The sequence below is a fragment of the Grammomys surdaster genome, unplaced genomic scaffold (assembly GCF_004785775.1).
Source record: "Grammomys surdaster isolate TR1022 unplaced genomic scaffold, NIH_TR_1.0 66, whole genome shotgun sequence".
In the NCBI taxonomy this organism is placed as follows: domain Eukaryota; kingdom Metazoa; phylum Chordata; class Mammalia; order Rodentia; family Muridae; genus Grammomys; species Grammomys surdaster.
The window spans coordinates 3,462,216-3,482,822 of NW_021604568.1; the positions used below are offsets into that span (position 1 = coordinate 3,462,216).

General features: G+C 46.4%; 1 protein-coding gene across 3 annotated transcripts; it reads right to left on the bottom strand.

The window, feature by feature from the left end:
• Positions 1 to 390: 390 nt before the first annotated feature.
• On the bottom strand, positions 391 to 12,152 carry Slc25a28 (solute carrier family 25 member 28). 3 transcript variants are annotated; one of them, XM_028773884.1, is made up of 4 exons: positions 11,753 to 12,152; positions 3,640 to 3,868; positions 2,494 to 2,550; positions 391 to 1,233 (listed from the first exon to the last, which is right to left on the bottom strand). In XM_028773884.1, the coding sequence occupies exons 1-4, from the start codon at positions 12,041 to 12,043 to the stop codon at positions 716 to 718; spliced, it is 1,095 nt and encodes a 364-aa protein (XP_028629717.1). In that variant the 5' UTR covers positions 12,044 to 12,152; the 3' UTR covers positions 391 to 715. The 3 variants fall into 3 exon arrangements, with proteins under 3 accessions (XP_028629717.1, XP_028629726.1, XP_028629727.1); XM_028773893.1 differs by lacking the exon at positions 11,753 to 12,152 and having other exon boundaries at positions 3,677 to 3,730; XM_028773894.1 differs by lacking the exons at positions 3,640 to 3,868; positions 11,753 to 12,152 and adding an exon at positions 3,534 to 3,552.
• Positions 12,153 to 20,607: the final 8,455 nt, after the last annotated feature.

The window sequence follows — 20,607 nt, forward strand, 5'->3', positions numbered from 1 at the left end:
TCTTCAGGACGTGAAGCTTCAATGAACAATTAAACTCAGCAACTGCATTAGAAGACAAAGTGCCACAGGTAAATGTTCACTGCTCAGGCAGAACCCAGAACCAGATCAGCAGCCCCAGGCCCTGCTGCTGAGTAAAGGAAAAGGTGCCAGCCAACGGGAGAAGGCGCACCTGCTGAGGCAGCAGCAGGGAAAGGCCAGGTGTCCCAGCATCAGGGAGATCCTTGAAGCAGACAGACTACTTGGACAAAGGAGACAAGGCCTAAACCTCTAAGTCATTTCAAGTCAGCAGAAACCAAACCAGACCCACTCAGACCCTCCTTTGATTAGGCTTCAAGTCGGGTGAGCTACAACACTGTGTGCCCCTTTGGCAAGACAAACCCAACACAACACTTAACGACTTTTTTCTTTTTAATGAGGAACCAGGGGGCTGTGCTGCTTATCCTCTGCAACAGTCTAGAGCAGGTCGGCAGGCCCAGGATGGAGACGGTGTCAGAGGTACTGCGGTGGGCTTTGCTGAACTTGCAGAAAGCCCAGGAGGAAAGACAATGGTGGCAATAGACGTTGGCAAGAACTAGTGTTAGCCAACTACAGCCTGGAGCAAGCGCTCTCCTTCCTTCCAACTCCTCTTGAGACTGGAGTGTGCCAGCAGCCAGAAAATGTGTCAGAAGGGCAGGATGCAGCCGAGCGGTCGGACCCTGGTCCCCTCAGCATCTCTTCACTTGCCTACCCTCCATTCCTCTTGCCGCTTCATGATTAGGTATTTGAAGAATTCATACACAGACCATGCGATGGCTGTGGAGGGGATCTGGTAAATTACTCTGGCTTGCACCCCTCGGAAGTAAGCAGTCACCCCGCCTACTTGATAGACCGTCCTGAAGGCACTAGCCATGCCTGTGATGTGTCCAGTAATGTTTGAGTTCAAAGCCAGGGATTCCTGGGTGTTGAGCAGTGTTTTACAAACGTCCAGTGGGGTTGTGGCGGCGGCAGCTACTGCTCCTGCACAGGCTCCACAAAGCATGTGGGAGCTGGGGTTGTACCGTCTCTGGGGGTTAACGTGCTCCTGCAGGAGCTCATAGGTCATGAAGTGAATGGCTTGGAAGGGAACATTCATGGTCAGCTGGGTCGTGTAGCTGCGGTAAAAGGCCCCGGCCCCTTCATTTTGCCACACTGCCCGAACACAGTCTGTCACCCGGTGGTACGGTGAGTTGTACATCTGCATTCTCTGCTTGACGACTGAGTGCCATCAGAAGGAAGAAGGGCAAAACGGGGACAGCCACCAGCCAGTGACATCCCAATTCAGGGTTCCAAGTCAGCAGATCAGCCAATGGGACAGGGAGAAAACAAAGGATGATGAGTTTCCTTAGAGTCTGTATTTCTCTTATTGTAGGGAGAAGGGGGGGAAAGAGTTAATAAGAATTTTTTTTTTTAAATGAGCCCATTCCTAGTAGGATTTCTTTTAAACCAAACAGCTAACACCCGGCATATCTACAGCTTAGTAACCTCAGAGGGTCTCTGTGAAATGAAGACCTCTTATTATCTTAACCGTTCTCAACCACAGATGGCTCAGTGGCAGTGCACGCTGTAGTGAACAGTCCTACAATTCCGTCCTTGAGAAGGGAGGTGAAAGAAAATGCTACCATGAAAAACTACAATTCTTACTCAAAAAGTGCTGCCTTCAGTTTGTAAACATTTCCTATTCCATTAGACACATAGCATGGCTTGCGTTCTGGGTACCTCTAGCCAACTTTAGCTGTTTATACCCCAGAGTCTTCCCATACCTAAGCTGAAGGAACATGGCCCCTCACATTGGCTGATCACCTCAATTTTCACCAAATGTTTTTGGAGAATTTCCTTCCACCTAAAAAGCTACTACCGTAGTCGCAAAGACGAGTTAAACTATACAATTTAGTCTTTCATTTTTGTCTACACTCCAGTCAATGTAATACTTTATATTTTAAAATGTTAAAACCAGCCGGGCAGTGTTGGCGCACACCTTTAAGCCCAGCACTTGGGAGGCAGAGAGAGGCGGATTTCTGAGTTCAAGGCCAGCCTGGTCTACAGAGTGAGATCCAGGACAGCCAGGGCTACACAGAGAAACCCTGTCTCGAAAAACCAAAATAAAATAAAATAAAATAAAATAAAATAAAATAAAATAAAATAAAATAAAATAAAATAAAATGTTAAAACCTACGTTCTTTGAAGAAACACAGAATAATTTAATACAAACCAGAGATCAAATATACTATAAAGCGGACTTCTAGGAAAGCCCAGGACTAAGCCAACAGAGCCATCACTTTTTCCAAGGAAGCCTTGAAGATGAATTAAATCCCAAAGACTATGCTGCCTCAGCAACACAGTACTGAACATACGGAGGGCGCGCCATCTAGTGGTATAAATAAGAAGATCTGCCACAAAACTTATGCTCTGGTTTTCTTTGGAAGGCAGAAACAGAACCAGGCTGCCCACCCAGAAGGATGGCTAAAGAATTTTTACCTTCCGCTGGATTCATGGCTGCATCATGAAGTAATGTTGCCACACATCCGGCTGCACCTGCAAAGGAGAAAACAACTGCCACATGTAAGGCCGAGAGGGGGAGCACTTCACTGAGGCCCCAGGTGAAGGTGAGTGGCGGGCACAGGGGAGGGAAGGAATGTTAAGAGTCAGTCCACAAAGTGGATTCAGAACCCACTGCTCCTGACTCCTTCTCCCAGAAAGGAAGATGCACCCTAACTTAAAACTGTCATCACTGCACACTCCACATCTGACAGGAAGCCCCAAGGAGCAAAGAGGACAGCCCCAATATCTTCAGTAGGGCATACTAAGAATAAATGCAGTTATGTCCTGGCAGGAAGCAGGTGCACTGCTGGCAAGGCATGCCAGCACAATGGCCACCAGTGAAGGGAGAATGGGGGGGGGGTGCAGGTAGCCAGAACCTCAATCTAATCTGCTTCTTTCTCCGACTGCCTGCAAACTGCCCCACCTGTCTCCAGATCCCATGACTCTATCACGGCGCATCCAGACCTTCCCTGTTGGCCCTAAACCTCTATCCCCCACTCTCTACACTCAACATGGCTCTTCGTCTGCCGCCTTGTATTGCTATGTCTTCATTTCCACCCAACCCTTAAAACATCTGGATTCTCCAAACAGTCCCTTGACCCCACCCCATTCACTTGTCAAGGCTTTCTCATGCCCTCAGTGACACCAACTGCCTCTGGTCAAGTGGGATCCTGAAAAGGAAGAGCTGAGGCTCCATTAATGTCTTCCTTGAGAGTGGCGGGGTCACCTCCACTCCTGCCCTGAGAAGCAGGATACCACCCAACTACCAAGGCACACATCGTGGGGGTAGTTCAGGGTGTCTCCACATTACCAGGCATTAGAAGCAGATGCCAGGGAGATGAGAGGAAAGTCAAGCTGGTAAGGGAGGAAGGGCACTGTGACCTTTGTTGAGGTGCCCCAAAGGACGAGTGGGGTTGAAGCAGCCCGCTGTCCGAGCACATCAGGTTTGGAAGTCCCTCCCCTATAATCTGGCCTACCCCAGCCCAAAGCTGTAGCTCCAAACCATGCGAGGCTGGGAAACACTGACAGCAGCAAAGCCCAGAGAGTTGGGGGAGTGGGGACCAGCACAGGAAGGCTCAATACCATTGGCAATATGGCTATTGCCCCCTGGGTGGATTACATCACTCAATGTCTTTTTTAACTTTTCGTAGCAGGCAAAATAGAGGGCGTGGGCAGGCCCCGCGCCTGTTGCTGTGACATTCAGCCCCCGCATGGGCCTCCAGAGGCCCTCTGTCCTCATGATTCTCCAGAGAGCCTCCAACACGTTTCGATAGCGGGCGGCTGGGTCAGGCCGCAGACTCTGCATCCGGGTCTGAAATTAGAGCAAAGAAAGCAAAGTCAGTGACTGTAACTTCTCACCCACCTCATCCCTCCAGCCCTGGGCACTGGTTAAGCCTGTGGGAGTGACACCGGGCGTCCAGCTTTTACAACTTCCCGAATCTATGAGTCATCTTTCCAAGACTTGAACCTTTTTTCCTCTAGTCATCCACAGCCAAATAGCAAAGCACCATTACATCCCTTGAGAACACTGCCTTTTGGCAATACACTGCAACTCCAAAATGACCCACTGCCCCAGCAATAAATACCAAGTTTGAGATTCACAAAGTTGCTTTTATACCTTAATAAACTAGCCTAAGTTTAGAGGTCTGGGCTGGAGAGATGGTGCAGGCACTAAGAACATGTGCTACTCTTTTTTTTTTTTTTCTTTTTAAAGATTCATTTATTATACACTGCTTGCGTCTATGTCTGCAGGCCAGAAGAGGGCACCAGATCTCATTGTAGATGGTTGTGAGCTACCATGTGGTTGGTAGGATTTGAACTCAGGACCTCTAGAAGAGCAGTCAGTGCTCTTAACCGCTGAGCCATCTCTCCAGCCTGTATGTACCACTTTTGTTTTGTTTTGTTTTGTTTTGTTTTGTTGAGACAGGGTTTCTCTGTATAGCCCTGGCTGTCCGGGAACTCACTCTGTAGACCTGGCTGGCTTCAAACACAGAAATCTGCCTGCCTCTGCCTCCCAAGTGCTGGAATTAAAGGTGTGCGCCACCACCACCCGGCTGTATGTACCACTCTTACAGAGGGCCTGAGTTCAATTCCCATGTTGGGTGGCTCACAATCACCTGTAACTCCAGCTCCAAGGGATCCACCACTCTTTTCTGGACTCTGTGGTTATTTGCACACACACACATACATACATACATACATACATACTACATACATTCATACATACATACATACATATCCACCCACACCCAGGCACATACACATAATGAAAATAAAACTCAACCTTTAATTCAAATACTTACTGTCTACGGCACACTCGGTACTTTATTCTAAAGCTCAGCCCTAGCCCTGCTTCCTGACCACACAGACTAAAGAGAGGGTGGCCCATCTTTTGATATCTTTTCAGACTATGTGGCTATTGGAAGCTGACTCTGCATGTTAAAGTCTTACTAGAAATTAATTCCCAATAGATGCTGCTCCTGGGAAAGAAGTCTGGCCCCAAACTGTGAATATGGGGACCAAACTAATCTTTAAAACTGAAGGACCGGGGGCTGGAGAGATGGCTCAGTGGATAAGAACACTGACTGCTCTTCCAAAGGTCCTGAGTTCAATTCCTAGCAACCACATGGTGGCTCACAACCATCTGTGATGAGATCCAATGCCCTCTTCTGGTGTGTCTGAAGACAGCTACAGTGTACTCATGTAAATAAAATAAATCTTAAAAAAATAAAATAAATAAATCTTTAAAAACAAAACAAAACAAAAAAACCTGAAGGACCATTCAGATTTCTCATCTAAACTGACTGGATCCTCAGAACGGCCTTGGCAAATATAACCAGCCTCTGTGGAACACCATCTCTGAGGAGTCAGTTCTGGGATGATAGCGTGTACTAGACACTTGTAGACTAGCCAGAGTAAGATGGGTGGTGCTGAGTCTCAGCACTCAGAACAAACAGGCAGGCGAGCTCATGAGTTTGAGGCCACTCTGGCCTACAGAGTGAGTTCCAAGAAACCAGAGCTACAAAGAGAAACTCTGTCTTGAAAAAAGAAAGGAAGGAGGGGAGGCCAGGGGAGGGGAGGACAGGGGAGGGGAGGGGAGGGGAAGAAGGAAGGAGAGAAGGAGGGAGAAAGGAAGAAAGGAAGGAAGGAAGGAAGGAAGGAAGGAAGGAAGGAAGGAAGGAAGGAAGGAAGGAAAGAAGGAAATAATATCCACAAAGTTTTACTGAGATTTAGGCATCCAAACCAGTGAGGCGTCTCAGTGAGTAAAGTCACTCGCCCCAAGCCTGCCACCCTGAATTTGATCCTTCGAACCCACAAAGCATAAGAAGAGAACTGGTTCCCACAAGTGGTCCTCTGACCTCCACAGGCATGCTCCAGAAGCTCTCAAGCTCACTTGCTCACGCTCTCAGTCTCATTCTCTCTCTGAATGTTTAAAAAAGAAAAGAGGGCTGGAAAGATGGCTCAGTCCTTACAAATGTACACTGCTCTTTCAGAGGATCTAAACTCAGTTCCCAGTACTCATGTTGGATGGTTCACAACTGTAACCCCAGCTCCAGGGGAGCCAATGCCTTCAGGACTCCATATTAGACATACTTCCCCCTCCACAAACACATATTATATACAGCTCTAAAAATAAAAATCTTTAAAAGAAATTGGAAATCCATCTCACTAGACCTTCTCTGAAGTATGTCTTTCCACAAAAATCTTTTGTCTACTGACATACTTCAAAGCTAAGGTAGAATGGAGCCTACAAACAACGTACTGGTACTCAGGGACCTCTAGGACCTGTCTGCTATGTAAATGAAATGACCTACTGTCAGATATGTCCTCACAGTTCAGAAAACAACAACTCCAGCCATAGTGAGCCAGCAGGAGCAACTGATAGCCGGCGGCAGTCTACATTCCAGCTTCATTCTCATCAGTATTCAGATTCAAAAGCCCGAATCTGCCTGACTCAAACTAGCCAACTGGGATCCAAGAATCAGGCCTTTTCTCAAAAGCATAGAAGAAAAACTAACCAGATTAACAGGTCCTGGTTAGCCGCAAGCAATCCACATTCCTCTGGAGTTATTGTCTCCTGCCTGCTACTAACATAACACTGCATGCTTAAATTGTTCATTAGTGGACTTTCAATCAGAACTACCACACATCACCTTATCACAATGGACATTCAGTTTCCCAGTCTCAAAACTATCCAAAGGGTGTGATTAAATCTGGGCCTGGTGGCTTAACAACCCACACTTCCACAAGTCTGGTTAGAACCGGTCTTCTACAAGAGGAATCAGAAACTGCAGTGCCCTGGGCATGTGTGGCAACCAGTGATGAAAGATTCTGGCCTCAGAGAGAGAACTCTTCATCCCCAAGAGGAAACTGGACTGTGTGGAAGTTACTCCTAACATTTTACAACCACATTCAAGTCTAATTCAATGACAGTGCAGCCGTACGCAGACAAAACAGGACCCAGGCATAAAATAGTCCAAAAACAAGAATGAATTTGGACGCCCATATTTTTGAGCCAATAAATATGTTTTGCAGAATCATAAAATCTCTAAGAACATAGAAGAAGCTATAATATGAAACAAACAAAAATAAGCACCACTACCTAGCACGGAAGAGAAGCTAAGTAAGCTGGGCAGAAGTGGCACATGCCTTTAATCCCAGCACTCAGAAGCAGAGGCAGGTGAATCTCTGACTTCGAGGCCAGCCTGGTCTACTGTAAGAATTCCAGGACACCCAGGGCTACAAAGAGAAACCCTGCCTCAAAAAACAAACAAACAAGCAGACAAAAACGTGGAGGGGTTTGGTGCTGTCTGACAGGAGGCCTGGTCTGAATGCTGGCTTTGCTGGGCACACTCAGTCTTGACTTCATCACCCAACTTCTCTCACTGTGAATCTCATCATGCAGGGCTGGAGGATGGCCCAGCAGTTAACAGCACTGTTCTTGTGGAAGGAATGGGCCTGACTCCCAGCACCAACACAGCAACTCCCAACCAACCCTAACTCCAGTTCCAGGGAATCCAATGCCCTTCTCAGCTCCATGGGCAGCAGGCACTCACATGGTGCACAGACATATGTGCAGGCAAAACACACACACAGATAAAATAAAATAATCTAAAAGGTGCTAGTAGAAAAAGAAAATTGCCATGCTATATGGATAAAAAGAAACAAGGCATGTAAAAATTATAATTTATAAAGTACTCTAAATGTAAGAGTTTTGATCATTAAAACATGATTCTAAAATATATTTGTTCATGTCCATATACATCACTTCACATGGGCAACTAATCGGTCCTTAGCCAGTAACAAGGCAGGCTTAACTCTAAAGCTAGCACATGTGAGTGTGTTCACTGTGAGGTTTTCCTGGCCTACAGTCATTTGCATTGCACATTCGGATGTAACTCTAAAGGTTATACACGCACAGGTGAGCTCCACTGTGACTCCTGAGCTTGCTTGCTTCTTGGGAAGCCATAAGAAAGGTTGATGAGTCACAGGCTGAACGCAAATCACGGCTCTGCCACTCAAGACTCTGTGACCTTTGACAAGTTACTTAACTGCTCTCCAATCCTTTCTTCTACTATGAAATAAAAACTTCACACAATGCTGGAAAGTAACAATGACTGGCATTTACTGATACTTAGTTATCATGAGGTGTGAGAAAACCTCAGTGAGACATTGTATTTCCTAACCTTTCACTGGTGGATGTATAGAGATAACCTTTACATCTGAGCTCAAGAAAGACTTTTCTCTGCTCTTTTCCTCTCTTCTTCACTACTGCAGAGCCCAAAATGGCCCCCTGCATAAGGGAGGCAGCCAGAAGGCTCCGAGGTCTAGAAAAGGAAACTGCGATTTATCTGGATTCCCAAACCTCCCTATTATGATCATGGAAATAGCTGGCTTGATAACTGTGGCCTAGCAAGGCTATGTTGACTTCCCATGGTCTTTCCCAAGGATATTTTAAGTCAACTTGACCCTGATAAGTGGCTAGGGATACATAGGCCAGCATGCCAAGAGACAACATCAGCATTCGGTAGCAAACACTGTGGTGTCCCTTTTGGCTCCAACACTGATACCTGTTTCCAGTCCAGTCTTACAGTCTGGTTGGGCTGCTTCTCCTCTCCACCATCCATGGGGAAAGCAGCAGATCTGCTAGGGGACAAATGAGCTGGGAAGCCCATTCTAAGAGGAGGGATTTGAGTTACATTCATGCCTGCACAGGAACATTAGCTGTTAGAACACTAATTCATACCAGACTATCTTCTTATCATTTTAATGCTCAGCATTAACAGCGAGGAGAAATGATTCTTCTGAGATAAGCATCTGCATTTTTGAAGACTCTTAGGCATTTGTCCTTCAAATCAAACAACCAGTTTTTTTAGAGTAGGGTTTAGAGGCTACACTGCAAAACTGTATAGTCAATTTCTTTAAAAATACAAATCCCAAAGCATATATAGGTGATTAGGAAGTATTACTCCAAATAGTTAACCTTGGAAGGCTAGACACAACTTACTCCAGTAATCCTCTGGTTATGCAACACACCTTGAAACTCCCTCTTGTGTCCTCGCAACTTACAGACCTTGGAAAGAAGTCAGGGATTTGATCTGCCAGCCCTTCCTCATGTTTAGAGAGCAGGCACTATGGCCCATTCTGGTGTACCATATTAGATTCTGAGTGGTCTTTATTGCTGCATAATCTTTTGATTCTTTTTGCCCTCATTAAGGATATTCTAAAGGCATTTCTTCTTCTCCTTCTTCCTCCGCCTCCTCGTCTTCCTCCACCACCTTCCCCCTTTTTGAGATGGAGTTTCGCTGTGTAGTCCTGGATATCCTGGAACTAACTGTGTAGACCAGGCTAGCCCCGAACTCAGAGATCTGCCTACTTCTGCCTTCTAAATTAAAAGCATGAGCCACCAACACCTGGCTCTAGAGGCATATCTAACAAGGGAATTCATAAAACTGCTGAAAGCCAAAACAGCATTATAAAGTAAGGAGAACCCTCTTACTATTTTGTAACAATACAAGTATGAGACTGATAGGTAGTAGTGACATCTTTTCTTTCCTTTCTGTATGGCACACTTACCTGTTTGTTTGGATTATGTGCAAATCTGTGAATGTGTGTGGAGGCATCTTCCTCAATCTTGTTTATTTATTGAAACAGGGTCTTACCACACAGACCAGTCTGGCCTGGAACCTGATCTGCCTGTCTCTGGCTCCTGAGTGCTGGAATTAAAGGTACTCAGTGTGAGACAGGTTCTCTTACAATCTGGAACTCATGGATTTGGCTACACTGGCTAGCTAGTGAGTTCCAAGGATCTGTATGATCGCTTCTACTTCCCCAACACTGGGATCACAGACAAGGACCACCATGCCTGGATTTTCATGTGACCAATAACAGATGATTTATGACAGAGCCACCTTCCCAATCCCAGTAGTAACATTTTTAAACTGGAGATTATCACACTGCATTCCATTAAACAATTCTATTGCTTTCTCTGATCTGTCTTCCATATGATACTCATCCTGAACACAGCACTTCAGATCCTCTGCTGTATTTGGAGCTGAGAGAGGTTACTCTGAAGCTAAATTGTCTTAACTTTTGGATATGTAGCATTCATTAACTCAAGACATCCAACCTACATACAACCTATCAATTAAATGTCTGAATCACTATTATTTCTATATGCTCATTTTACAGTTAGTGATTTCTCTCATATAGGCTTTATTATTTCTTTTAAGGGAAGTCACAGCAAGATATCTGGGAAATGCTGCTACCCAAAGAACACCTCCAGCCTTAACTCCAGTTCACGGTCTAACTCTCTCCATTGACAAGGATGTTTAAAACGCTCACCTTCACCTCAGTCAGGTTAACCTGCTAGGAGTTAGCCTGAAATGTGCTGACAACACTGGTCAACTCAATGCCATTCACAGCTCAGGAGTACCGTCTCCATTTCCTCTCACAACGCAAACCCATTCACAAAGCTCAGAAGTACTTTCCCTATTTCCTTATCCACTTTACTAACAAGAATGCAAAACAGCGTGAAACCAGAGGCAAGCAGAAGAAACCGATTTTTCTGTATGGCTTAAGTGGATGCTAGCCTGAGAAAACATCCATCAAAGAGCTGACAGGAGAGTGCCTACACAAGTGGTGTACAGAAAGCAACATCCTCATCAGCTACTTCAAGAACCCCGTGAAGCTATGTCCCCTTCAGTTTAGACTTCACATAAAATATAACCCCTTCAGTTTAGACTTCACATAAAATATAACAACAGCAAGGAAAAATAATGTCTCCATTTCCCCCCAGGCTTCTTCCCAGGGACCTGACCTGTATGTCTATTAACCGTCCAGCTTGCTTGTGGATGCAATTGGCTTTATGTCCAACCCTACGCATACCCTGATAATCAAATTATTTTTCCACATCTGCTTTCTAATATCATCAAACTTCTCTCAGGTTGTTTCCCTTTTCGTCAAATTCAGGGGCCCAAAGAAAGAGACTATCAGTTTCACCTCTGTTGTGTAGGGGCTGATATCAGCGCTCCCTGATCATAGAATCTTAATCCCAGCTCAATTTTTACGTACAGGAAATAGATGGGCTATCAATCTTGCCTCACAGAGAAACCGAAACCGTTTTTCTTAACATGCCTTTTCCCATAGCCATTCCACTCTCACTTTTGACTGCACAATGATTTTCAACCACTCACGGGTTAAGATTTAATACGTACTTTTATCTAGCTGAGAGATTCCAGATTCCGGTTCCTGCTCCGTCACTTTTAAGGGAAGACGCAGCAAGAAGCTTGTAAAAGCACCGACCCGAAGCACATCTCAAGCCAAGTTATCAGATAAGAGTTCACCGTCTGATTTCATGCCAGCTGACTTGTTATAGACTTACCTGTGCTTCGGGATCCCCCCCTCCCATCCCATTACTGCTTAGTCCCAGTCGGGATCAAGTCTTTGGCGGACAAGATTTTTGCTTCGTCTCGACCCAGATCTCACTGACCGTTAGAAATAAGTCCTGGTTCCTGACTGAGCTCATCTCTCAGCCAGGACTTTGCTTGCACCGAGTATTGCCTCAAACCGTGCGTAGAGGTTGGAGTCAGGGAGGAACCCATCAGCTCTGGGTCTCAGTCGGGATTCTGTCTCTAAACAAGGCTCAGGGTCGGGTCAGCCCCAGGTCGGGTTCGCAGCCTGGTCCAGGTCTCACCTTGACGCAGTCGATCGGGTACATCACGCAATGCTCCAGGATCCCTGCCACGGCGCCCGCCACCATGTGCGTGGTGACAGTGGCTCCAGCCGGCAGCGCTTCGTATTCCGGGCCGGACTCCGGATCCAGCCGTACAGGGGGCTGATAGGCCCCCGCCTCCCCGCCGCCGGCCCCCCGGCCCACGCCCCGCTGCAGCCACCCGTCCAGCAGCGCCGACTCCCCGGGGCTCCGCCCGGGCCCAGCAGCTGGTCCTCCCGCCACGCCGCCTGCACTCCGCCCCTCCAACTCCATCCACTTCGGCCAGCCGCGGCGCCCACCAGCGCCGCCGCTGCCGCCACTACTGCCGCCGCCCCCCGGCCCCGTTGCGTCCGCCTCAGGCGCGGCCCAGAGAGCCCGGGGCCTCCGGCTCCCGCTTGGCCCCGAGGACACGCCCCCCAGACAGCCATTGGTGTAGACCCTAACGTGTCCCCGCCCCCTTTTTACGGAGCAAAAATTTATCTGTGCTATTCGCCAGATAGCTTGTCATTAGTCCCATAGGTCCCACCCCTTCCCCTTTGATCTTGGAAGCGTCTTGTTTATTGGCCCTTGATTGGCGGACTTGGCCGAACGGCCCGCCCCTGGCGTTTCGGGGGCGGGAGAAACGTAAAGCTGAACTTTGATAGGCTCAACCGCTCTGGCTACTTTGGTGGTGGCCATTGGCCCGGACCACTTCGTTCTTCCATTGGATGTAGTGAGAAGCGCTTGGAGGACTGGGACCGGCTCCGGGCTGCCGCCCGGCGCTGCGGGGCGGCGTGCGGCCCGGACTGCTGGGGAGAGGGGGCGGTGCCAGACCTTCAAGGTCAAACCGCTGTCGGTTGCCGTTAGGACTCGTGCTCTGGCGTGCACCGAGTGTCTGGTAGCACGGTGCGACGTTCCCGCGGGATCTCAGGCGGGGGCGGAGTCGGCCTGGACCCTGCGTCCCCTGGCACGGCCCAGCCCGCCGCTAGGGAAGATCGGCGGTGAGCCTCCGGTGACGCTGAAGTGCTGTGCCCTCAGAGCAGATCCGCTCGCCTTGGGCCACCCACCCAAAGCCGCCTAGTGAACCCTCCAGTGGGTGGACGGATGAGCTCTCATTGGGTGGGCTCTGCGCTGGGAATGGAGAAGGCGAAATGAGATGCTTCAGAGGCGACGACAGGTGTCAGGGTCTTGGAGCAGCATCCCAATCGCAGCAGAGCAACTGCTGATGCGTCCCGACTCAGAAACTTGAGCATCTTATCCCGAGCTCGCTCGCTGATAAACTCCACCGGCTTTGGATGATTGTCCGCTCGCTTTCCGAGACCGTTGAGCTGCTTCTTCTTGAGAACCGCTCCCTGGTTGTAAAACGATGCCAGTGACGTCTAGTCCTCAGGGCCACCACCTTGAGCACAAGCAGGCACTGAAGCGACGCTAGAGCCTCAGCCTCTACTGAGGGATGAGGGCCCCTTTCCGCTGGTTCTGCAGGCTTCCTCAGGCTCCCTTCTCAGCGGCGTGTTTGCACACGCTTCCCCAGTTTCTAGGTCTGCCTTTACAACCTATTTTAATGAGATGATGACGCAATTGCAAACTTTTCCATCTTTTCATAGCGTTTCCTTAGAACGGTAGGAGGCTTTTCCATTTCCTCTCTAAAGCTTAGCCCTTCTCTCTCTCAGCTAATCTTTGGCAGTGGTTACTAACGTTTGTGTCGTGATCTCTTGGAAAATAAAGCTCTTAAGTTCCCAAACCCATCCCCAGTCACACATAAAATTGCATCTCATTTCGGATTTCAGCGTGGAGGAGATTCCATTAACCTCAGGTTAACAACTATTCCCCTACATCAAATACAATGTTCTGTTACCCTGCACTTTTCTCTTGAGGGATGAATAGATCTCACAAAAAGGACCCCTTGGTCCTGTTAAAATACCAATTTTCTTTCCTGTCAAATTGTTCCAATAATGATTAGTGCCTACTATGTCCTGTCTCCCCTTATCATATTTATTTTGTGGTCATAAAATCATCCAAATTCAATGACTCCTCATGGTGAGAGATAACACTTATCCTACATTGACCCACACCTTAAAACTTTCTCCCCCAGGAAAGGCTCCAGATACCAGCCTTTAGATTTCTAAGTCTTTTTCAGTTTGCCAGCGCTGAAGTGGAGCATTCCTGGAGACTTGCTGTTTCTTACCTGTCTTTAATACATTGCAGAATTTTGCCATTCCAAACCTAGATTTCTCCCAGGGGCCTTCTTTCTGTTTTGCCTTGCCTACTTGCTTATTTTTGTGGCATTGGAAAGCTAGGGAATGTACAGCCACTAACTGCAGTGTGGCAGACTGGTTCTGTCTACCTAGAAACGGCCAAGAAAGGCCTTTCTGAGGAGATGGCACAGAGAGTGGCAAACAAGGGTCAGTGATGAAAGATCGGGAGAAGAGCATTCTAGAAGGAGAAACAGGTTCAACACCCTTGAGGACAAGTTTCAGAAAAGCCAGGCTCGTTTATTACCCAGTTAGGGTTCATGTATTTGTTACAACAGCTGGCTTTTATATGGACACATGCACTTCCCCAGAATGATTTCTTCTCTCCCCTTTTAAAAATCAAAAGGGTCCAAAACCCTTTTCTTGAGGGTCCAAAACGTAACATTATCCTCCTGTGCTCCCAAGCTGGCGTTGTACCCTGCATGAAATACGGGTGTAGAATAAAATGAGACTGATTTCTGAAGCCCAACATGACAATAAGTCTGATTTCTTTACTGTTGCAGAGATGACTGTGAGAAACTTGTGAGCTCCTGGAGTAATCAGCAAAGGAGAGGGGTCTTTCTAAGTCTGGAAACTGCAGAGGAAGACTTCTAAAGGATATATGGGAAAGAGTTTCAAGAGAATCTGTCTCCTGTTCTCTGTGTGGAATCTTTCCTAGAACTTCATGGAGGAACTGGAGAGATGGCTTAGTGGTTAAGAACACTTGTTGCAGCCGAGTGGTGGTGTGGCTCACCTTAGTCACAGCACTCCAGAGGCAGAGACAGGTGGATCTCGGAGTTCAAGGCCACCCTGGTCTACAGAATGAGTCCCAGGACAGCCAGGGTTACTTCAGAAACCCGTCTCAAAAAACTAAAAACCAAACAAACACAAAACCACTTGTTGCAGAGGACTGAGTTTGCTCACTAGCACCCATACGGTGGCTCTCACTTTCCATAACCACAGTTCCAGGGGATCCAGCATCCTTTTCTGAGCCCTGAACCAAAGTGTACAGGTGTGCAGGTGTTGCACACACACACTTCAATTGAGTAAGTCTAAAGAAAAAGGAAAACCCTTTTCCTGGAAAAGCCATCGAAGCAAAGCAGTTTTTCCTTTTTTTTTTTTTTTTATTCTCAAACAGTCCTTCTACCTTTATGAAAGAAAGGGTGACCTCACCCACTCTTCACCTTGCTGAGTCACTCCTAAGGGATAAAATAACCTCCCAGTTGTCAAGGGATCCTAATGTTGGCAAGTTTTCCCTCCTTTATGCACAGTTGGAGACTTCATGTCTTTCCTGGTTTAAATATATTTCCATTAAGACCAAAATTTGTTCTTTGGTCCTATTAGATATTTCTTTCCTACCCCCTTTCCCGTGTGTGTGTGTGTGTGTGTGTGTGCGCACACACACGTAGAAGCGGATTTTTAATTTAAGTCACCTAGTCCAACCCCTGCCTACTTTCAAAGGACATGTTACTCTATTCCCTGAGGTCAAAAAGCAATATGAAACACAGTAGTGACGTCTAATCTCATTCAGGTCTGAGCCATGTCTTCCTTATTCTGGGATTAGAGTGTTCATGATTTATACTTTTTATCTTTAGTGACAAGAGATAAGAACGTGCTGCAAAAGCAGTGCCCTGTACTATCAGTGGTGAAATATTTTAAAAGCTGAATGATCCTTTGGGCAAATGGTCCTACTTAGATCTAGTTTTAGATTTTGTGTTATTTCTATGACTTCTGAAAGTAACAACCTTTGTTAAGGGTGTGGAGAAATTGGAACTCTCCCTCATTGAAGATGAGAATGTGCAGGCCACTGTTTTCCAGCTCAGTGAGTCATCAACCATTTAAACTGGGATTGGTGAGGTGGCTCTGGGACTGAAGGAGCCTGCTTAAGCCTGACAGCCTGAATTTGATCCTGGAACCCATGTTGATAGAGAACTGAATCCTAAAGTTGACCTCTGACCTCCACACTCTTCAAATTGAACTGTTGTGTGACTAAGCAGTTTCACTCCTAGATCCAGTTCCAGAAGAGTAAGAGGTAGGTGCATACTGGTTAATAGTGGACCCCCCACAGCAGGCAAAAAGTAGAGGTATCACACACAAACATCCATCCGTAGAACAGATCAATTTAATGTTTATACAATATATAAACACAGTGGCTACAGTTTAGCTATGCAAGGAGAACATGCTGATACCTGTTGTATTGTGAACAAGCCTGGAAAACCTTCTGTTTCATGAAGGAAGGCAGACGCAAAAGCACATGGAATTTCACTTATGTGAAATAGTCAGAGTAGGCAGCTATAGCTCAGACTCGAATGGAGGAAAACTTCTTGTTGTGTTCCAGTTTATTCCACAGTTATGAACACAGCCTACTTCCTCTCTCCATCAAGTTTGTAGCCAACTGACAAAACTGAGCTAGTCAGAATGAGGAAGGAAGGAAGAGAAGGGAGGAAGAGCGTTATCTAACTCACTCCATCCTAGTTTCGTCTTGACTCCCCTTCATGAAAAGAGAGCAAGGAAGACAGCACGGAGTGGCAAGCTTCTCTTACTAGATCTCAGCTGCAGCTTCTTCTCCTGCAACATGGTGATGATTATGCTAGCAGGAACTTGCTGTGTGTCAAAACTTTTCCTGGGGAGATGCAACACACTCGTCTGCTCATCCTAGACAGGGAGCCCTCGACAGACCAAAGTACAGATACCACCAAAGTCCAACTGGACAAACCAAGTTTCACTGGGGTTACTTACAGGAATATGGATGAGAGGTGTCTACAGAAGCAGAAATGACTCAAAGACAGTTGCATCACCAAGGCCCATCCCAGCATCCGTGACAGCTCATAAGAGTCGGGAACCTGGAACACACTGCACCGCCTGCAGGCAGCTCAACAGGTTGGAGGGTGTTCCTTCCAGATGCCTCATTTGGTCTAAACCTCTTCCATGTAGCTTGGCTAGTTTCTGCATCTTCCAGGTAGCTGTTGGTCTCGGAGTCCTCTTTGCAGCTTTTCTCCTCTGAGAGACTTCTTTGCAGCTCACCTTCGCTTAGTCTGAGAGGGACTCTCAGGTTTTCTTTTTTACTCTGGCAAGGAGGGGCCTAATGAATCTGGTCAGTTTTAGAGACTTCCTGAAGTTATTTTGAGTTGTTTTACTTTCCTGTGGGATAGAATGTTTCAATCCTCAGAGGAAAATTAGAAAAAAAGTTACATGCTTAGTAATACTATGACTAACCAGGTGTGGTGGCTCAAACCTTTAATCCCAGCACTCAGGAGGTAGGGGTCTCTGAGTTTGAGACTGGTGGTCTACAGAGCAAGTTCCAAGACAGCCAAGGCAACACAGAGAAAGAACCCTGTCTTGAAAAAACAAAACTACTATCACTAGTGTTATTGCTTATGTTTCTTTTATACATGTTTGACAACCATTGCAGAAATCCAGGACATCATATTATCCACTCCCAAGCAACGACCAAAACGGCAAACTAATACTTCCTTTGTTGTCTTGTTTTGTTTTAAATGTCAATTTGACACAACCAAGAGTCACTTAGGAAGAAGGTATCTCAATTGAGAAATCACTCAGATCAGGTTGGCCTATTGGGAATTGTTTGATTTTTGATTGATGTGGGAAGGTCCTGGGCAGCACCATTCCTAGGCTTAGGCAGCGTATTTGGGCCTCAAATCCATAATCCTCCTGAGCTATTTGCATGTGATTTTCCTGGCTGTTCTCCAGGTTGTATTTTCATATATTCTCACATTCATTCATTCATTCATTCATTCATCATTCATTCATATCCCCCCTTCTTTCCTCCTCCCCTTCCCCTCTTCCCCAGCTGATGATCAAACCCAGTGCCGTACACATGCTAGGCAAAAGATATACTACTGAGTCCCCAGCCTATTAGGACTGTGTGGAGATAGTTCTGTGTGGTAATAGTGGGGAGAGGAAATATAGACTTCTACATCACCGACTACAGCTACACAAGATTGATTTGCTCAACACAAGAGTTACCTGTTAGACTTCAGTTATGCAGATGCTCAGGCCTGTCCTAAGGAGCTGAGAAAGATGAAGAGAGGCAGGGTCGGGCAGGAGCCATGAATAGCAATCTGGTGAAAGTAGATATTTATACATTACACAACGCTGATAACACCTATTATGAAGGGCTTACAATGTACACCCAATGTACACACTTATTTTAAGCCCGTGTGGCTGTATATTAGTTTTCTGCTGTTCAGTGACAAATTACCAGCAAGCTTAGTGGCTTAAAACAATAAACATTTATTATCTCTGTGGGTGAGGGATCTGATGCAGTTGGCTGGGACTACAGATACCTGAAGACTCGCCAGGACAGAGAATAGAATTCTCCAATGGCTGACTCAGTTGACTGACAAGCTGAGGCTGGTTATCTGTAGGTGGCCTGAGTTCCTTTCCACATTGGCCTCTCCAGAGGACCGTTCAAGTGTCTCTATAACATAATAGTGCATGGTACCACATTCTTGGCCAATTACTCCATCATCCTCAGCTACATCGTAAGTTCCAGGCCAATCTGGACTATGACTAAACCCTACTGCATCACCACAGAGTGTCATTGTGATGGCTACTCCCAGTTGTCAACTTGGCTATATCTGGAATGAACTACAATCTAGAAATGGAGGGCACACCTCTGATCCAGATCTTGATGATGGATGACACAGGCTTTTGATATGGATCTTAAGGCATAGTGGCCATGAAAAGTTTAGGCCTAGGCAAGGTGGTACATGCCTTTAATCCCAGGAGACAGAGGCAAGCAGATCTCTGAATTCAAGACCAGCTTGGGACAGAGCAAGTTCCAAGTAAAGAAAAACTGGGTACAGTTGTAAGGATACACAGTTTTAATCTGGGCCACACCTTCTGCTGAAGGCCTACATAAGGACAATGGAAGAAGCACTTTCTTGCCAACACATCCGTTGGAACCTACTTATTCAGGATTCTAGCTTATACAGAAGGCTGGCTGAAACACCCAGCCTCATGGGACTGAGCAACTACTAGATTCTTGTACTTCCCATTCACAGATGCCTATTGTTGGGTTAGTTGGACCTCAGACTGCAATTCCAATAATTTCCTTTAATATATAGAGACACTCCATAAATTCTGTGACTCTAGAGAACCCTGACTAAGACAGTCATCAAACACTTTAGTCTCTGTGTTGGTTGAGGATGCTGTCGAGGACATGGGTATAGAGGGTGGTTCTGATGCTTTGCTTGGGAATCTGTGTTTACTGACACTGAAGGTTCTTGCCCCCCAATTGGATTTTGATCTTTCAATAAAGATGCCAATAGCCAATGGCTGAGCATGGGTGAGACACTGAGGGTTCCGTGGGTAGGGCAGGGAAGGAATCAGAAGACTGGGGAGAGAAGAAGGGAAAAGCCAACCAGCAATGTATGTTTCTGGATAAATGGCCTCTGGCCACTTCTCTGACTGAGCCTGGGGTGACAGGGGAAGGATTAGGAGTGCCCAGTCATTGAGATTAACTGGTGTGTGTGTGTGTGTGTGTGTGTGTGTGTGTGTGTGTTTTCTATTCGAGGATCTGAGATAACTCCTGGGCAGGTGTGCTCATGTGACTCATGGGAAACTCAAAGTGGTGTAGACAAAACTACACGCTCGCTACACGTGGGAGGTTTTTAAAATCTATCTATCTATCTATCTATCTATCTATCTATCTATCTATCTATCTATTTGGTTTTTCGAGACAGGGTTTCTCTGTATAGCCCTGGCTGTCCTGGAACTCACTCTGTAGACCAGGTTGGCCTCAAACTCAGAAATCCATCTGCCTCTGCCTCCCAAGTGTTAGGATTAAAGGCGTGTGCCACCACCACCCAGCATTTATTTATTTTATGTATTCACCATTGCTCTCTTCAGAGACACCAGAAGAGGGCAATAGACCCCATTGCAGATGGTTGTGAGCCACCATGTGGTTGCTAGGAATTGAACTCAGGACATCTGGAAGAGCAGTCAGTGCTGTTAACCACTGAGCCATCTCTCCAGCCACACATGGGAGTTTTTAATACAACATTTCTATTCTGTTATTCCCAGGTTTGTGCTGCAGCAGCACCAGGCATCATATCCTTAACGTTATGACCAAAAGACAGGGCTACCTAGCCGAGGCGGGCCTCAAACTTTCTATGTATCCCAGGCTGGCCTTAAACTCTCCCAAGTGCTGAGATTACAGGTGTATTCCAAAATGTCTAGTTGATTGTGTTTTTTGAACTATAGCCCTTCTCTATTATATACATACATACATATATATACATATATACATATGTATATATATACATATATATACATATATGATTTCATTTTAGCTTTAGTTTGAATTTTATCAATGATTAATCTTGAAGTTGACTTCTTGGCTTTGTTTGTTTTTGTTTTGTTTTGTTTTTAACAGATCTTGCCTCAAGTTTATTTGTAAAACCAGCATAGGACACTGGTCATCTGCAAATAGTGTGTGGGTAGGTGTGTCTCAGCACCATCTGTCTTCATGTTGACAGAAGCCTTTTCTAATGGGGCCTTCACAGGGGCCTGGGCACCTTTGGGAGCCTGAGCTGGAGCTGAAGCCTGGGCCTTAGCTGGAACTGTGGCCTCTGGCTCGGTCTGAACCTTCTTGGGCTTTGG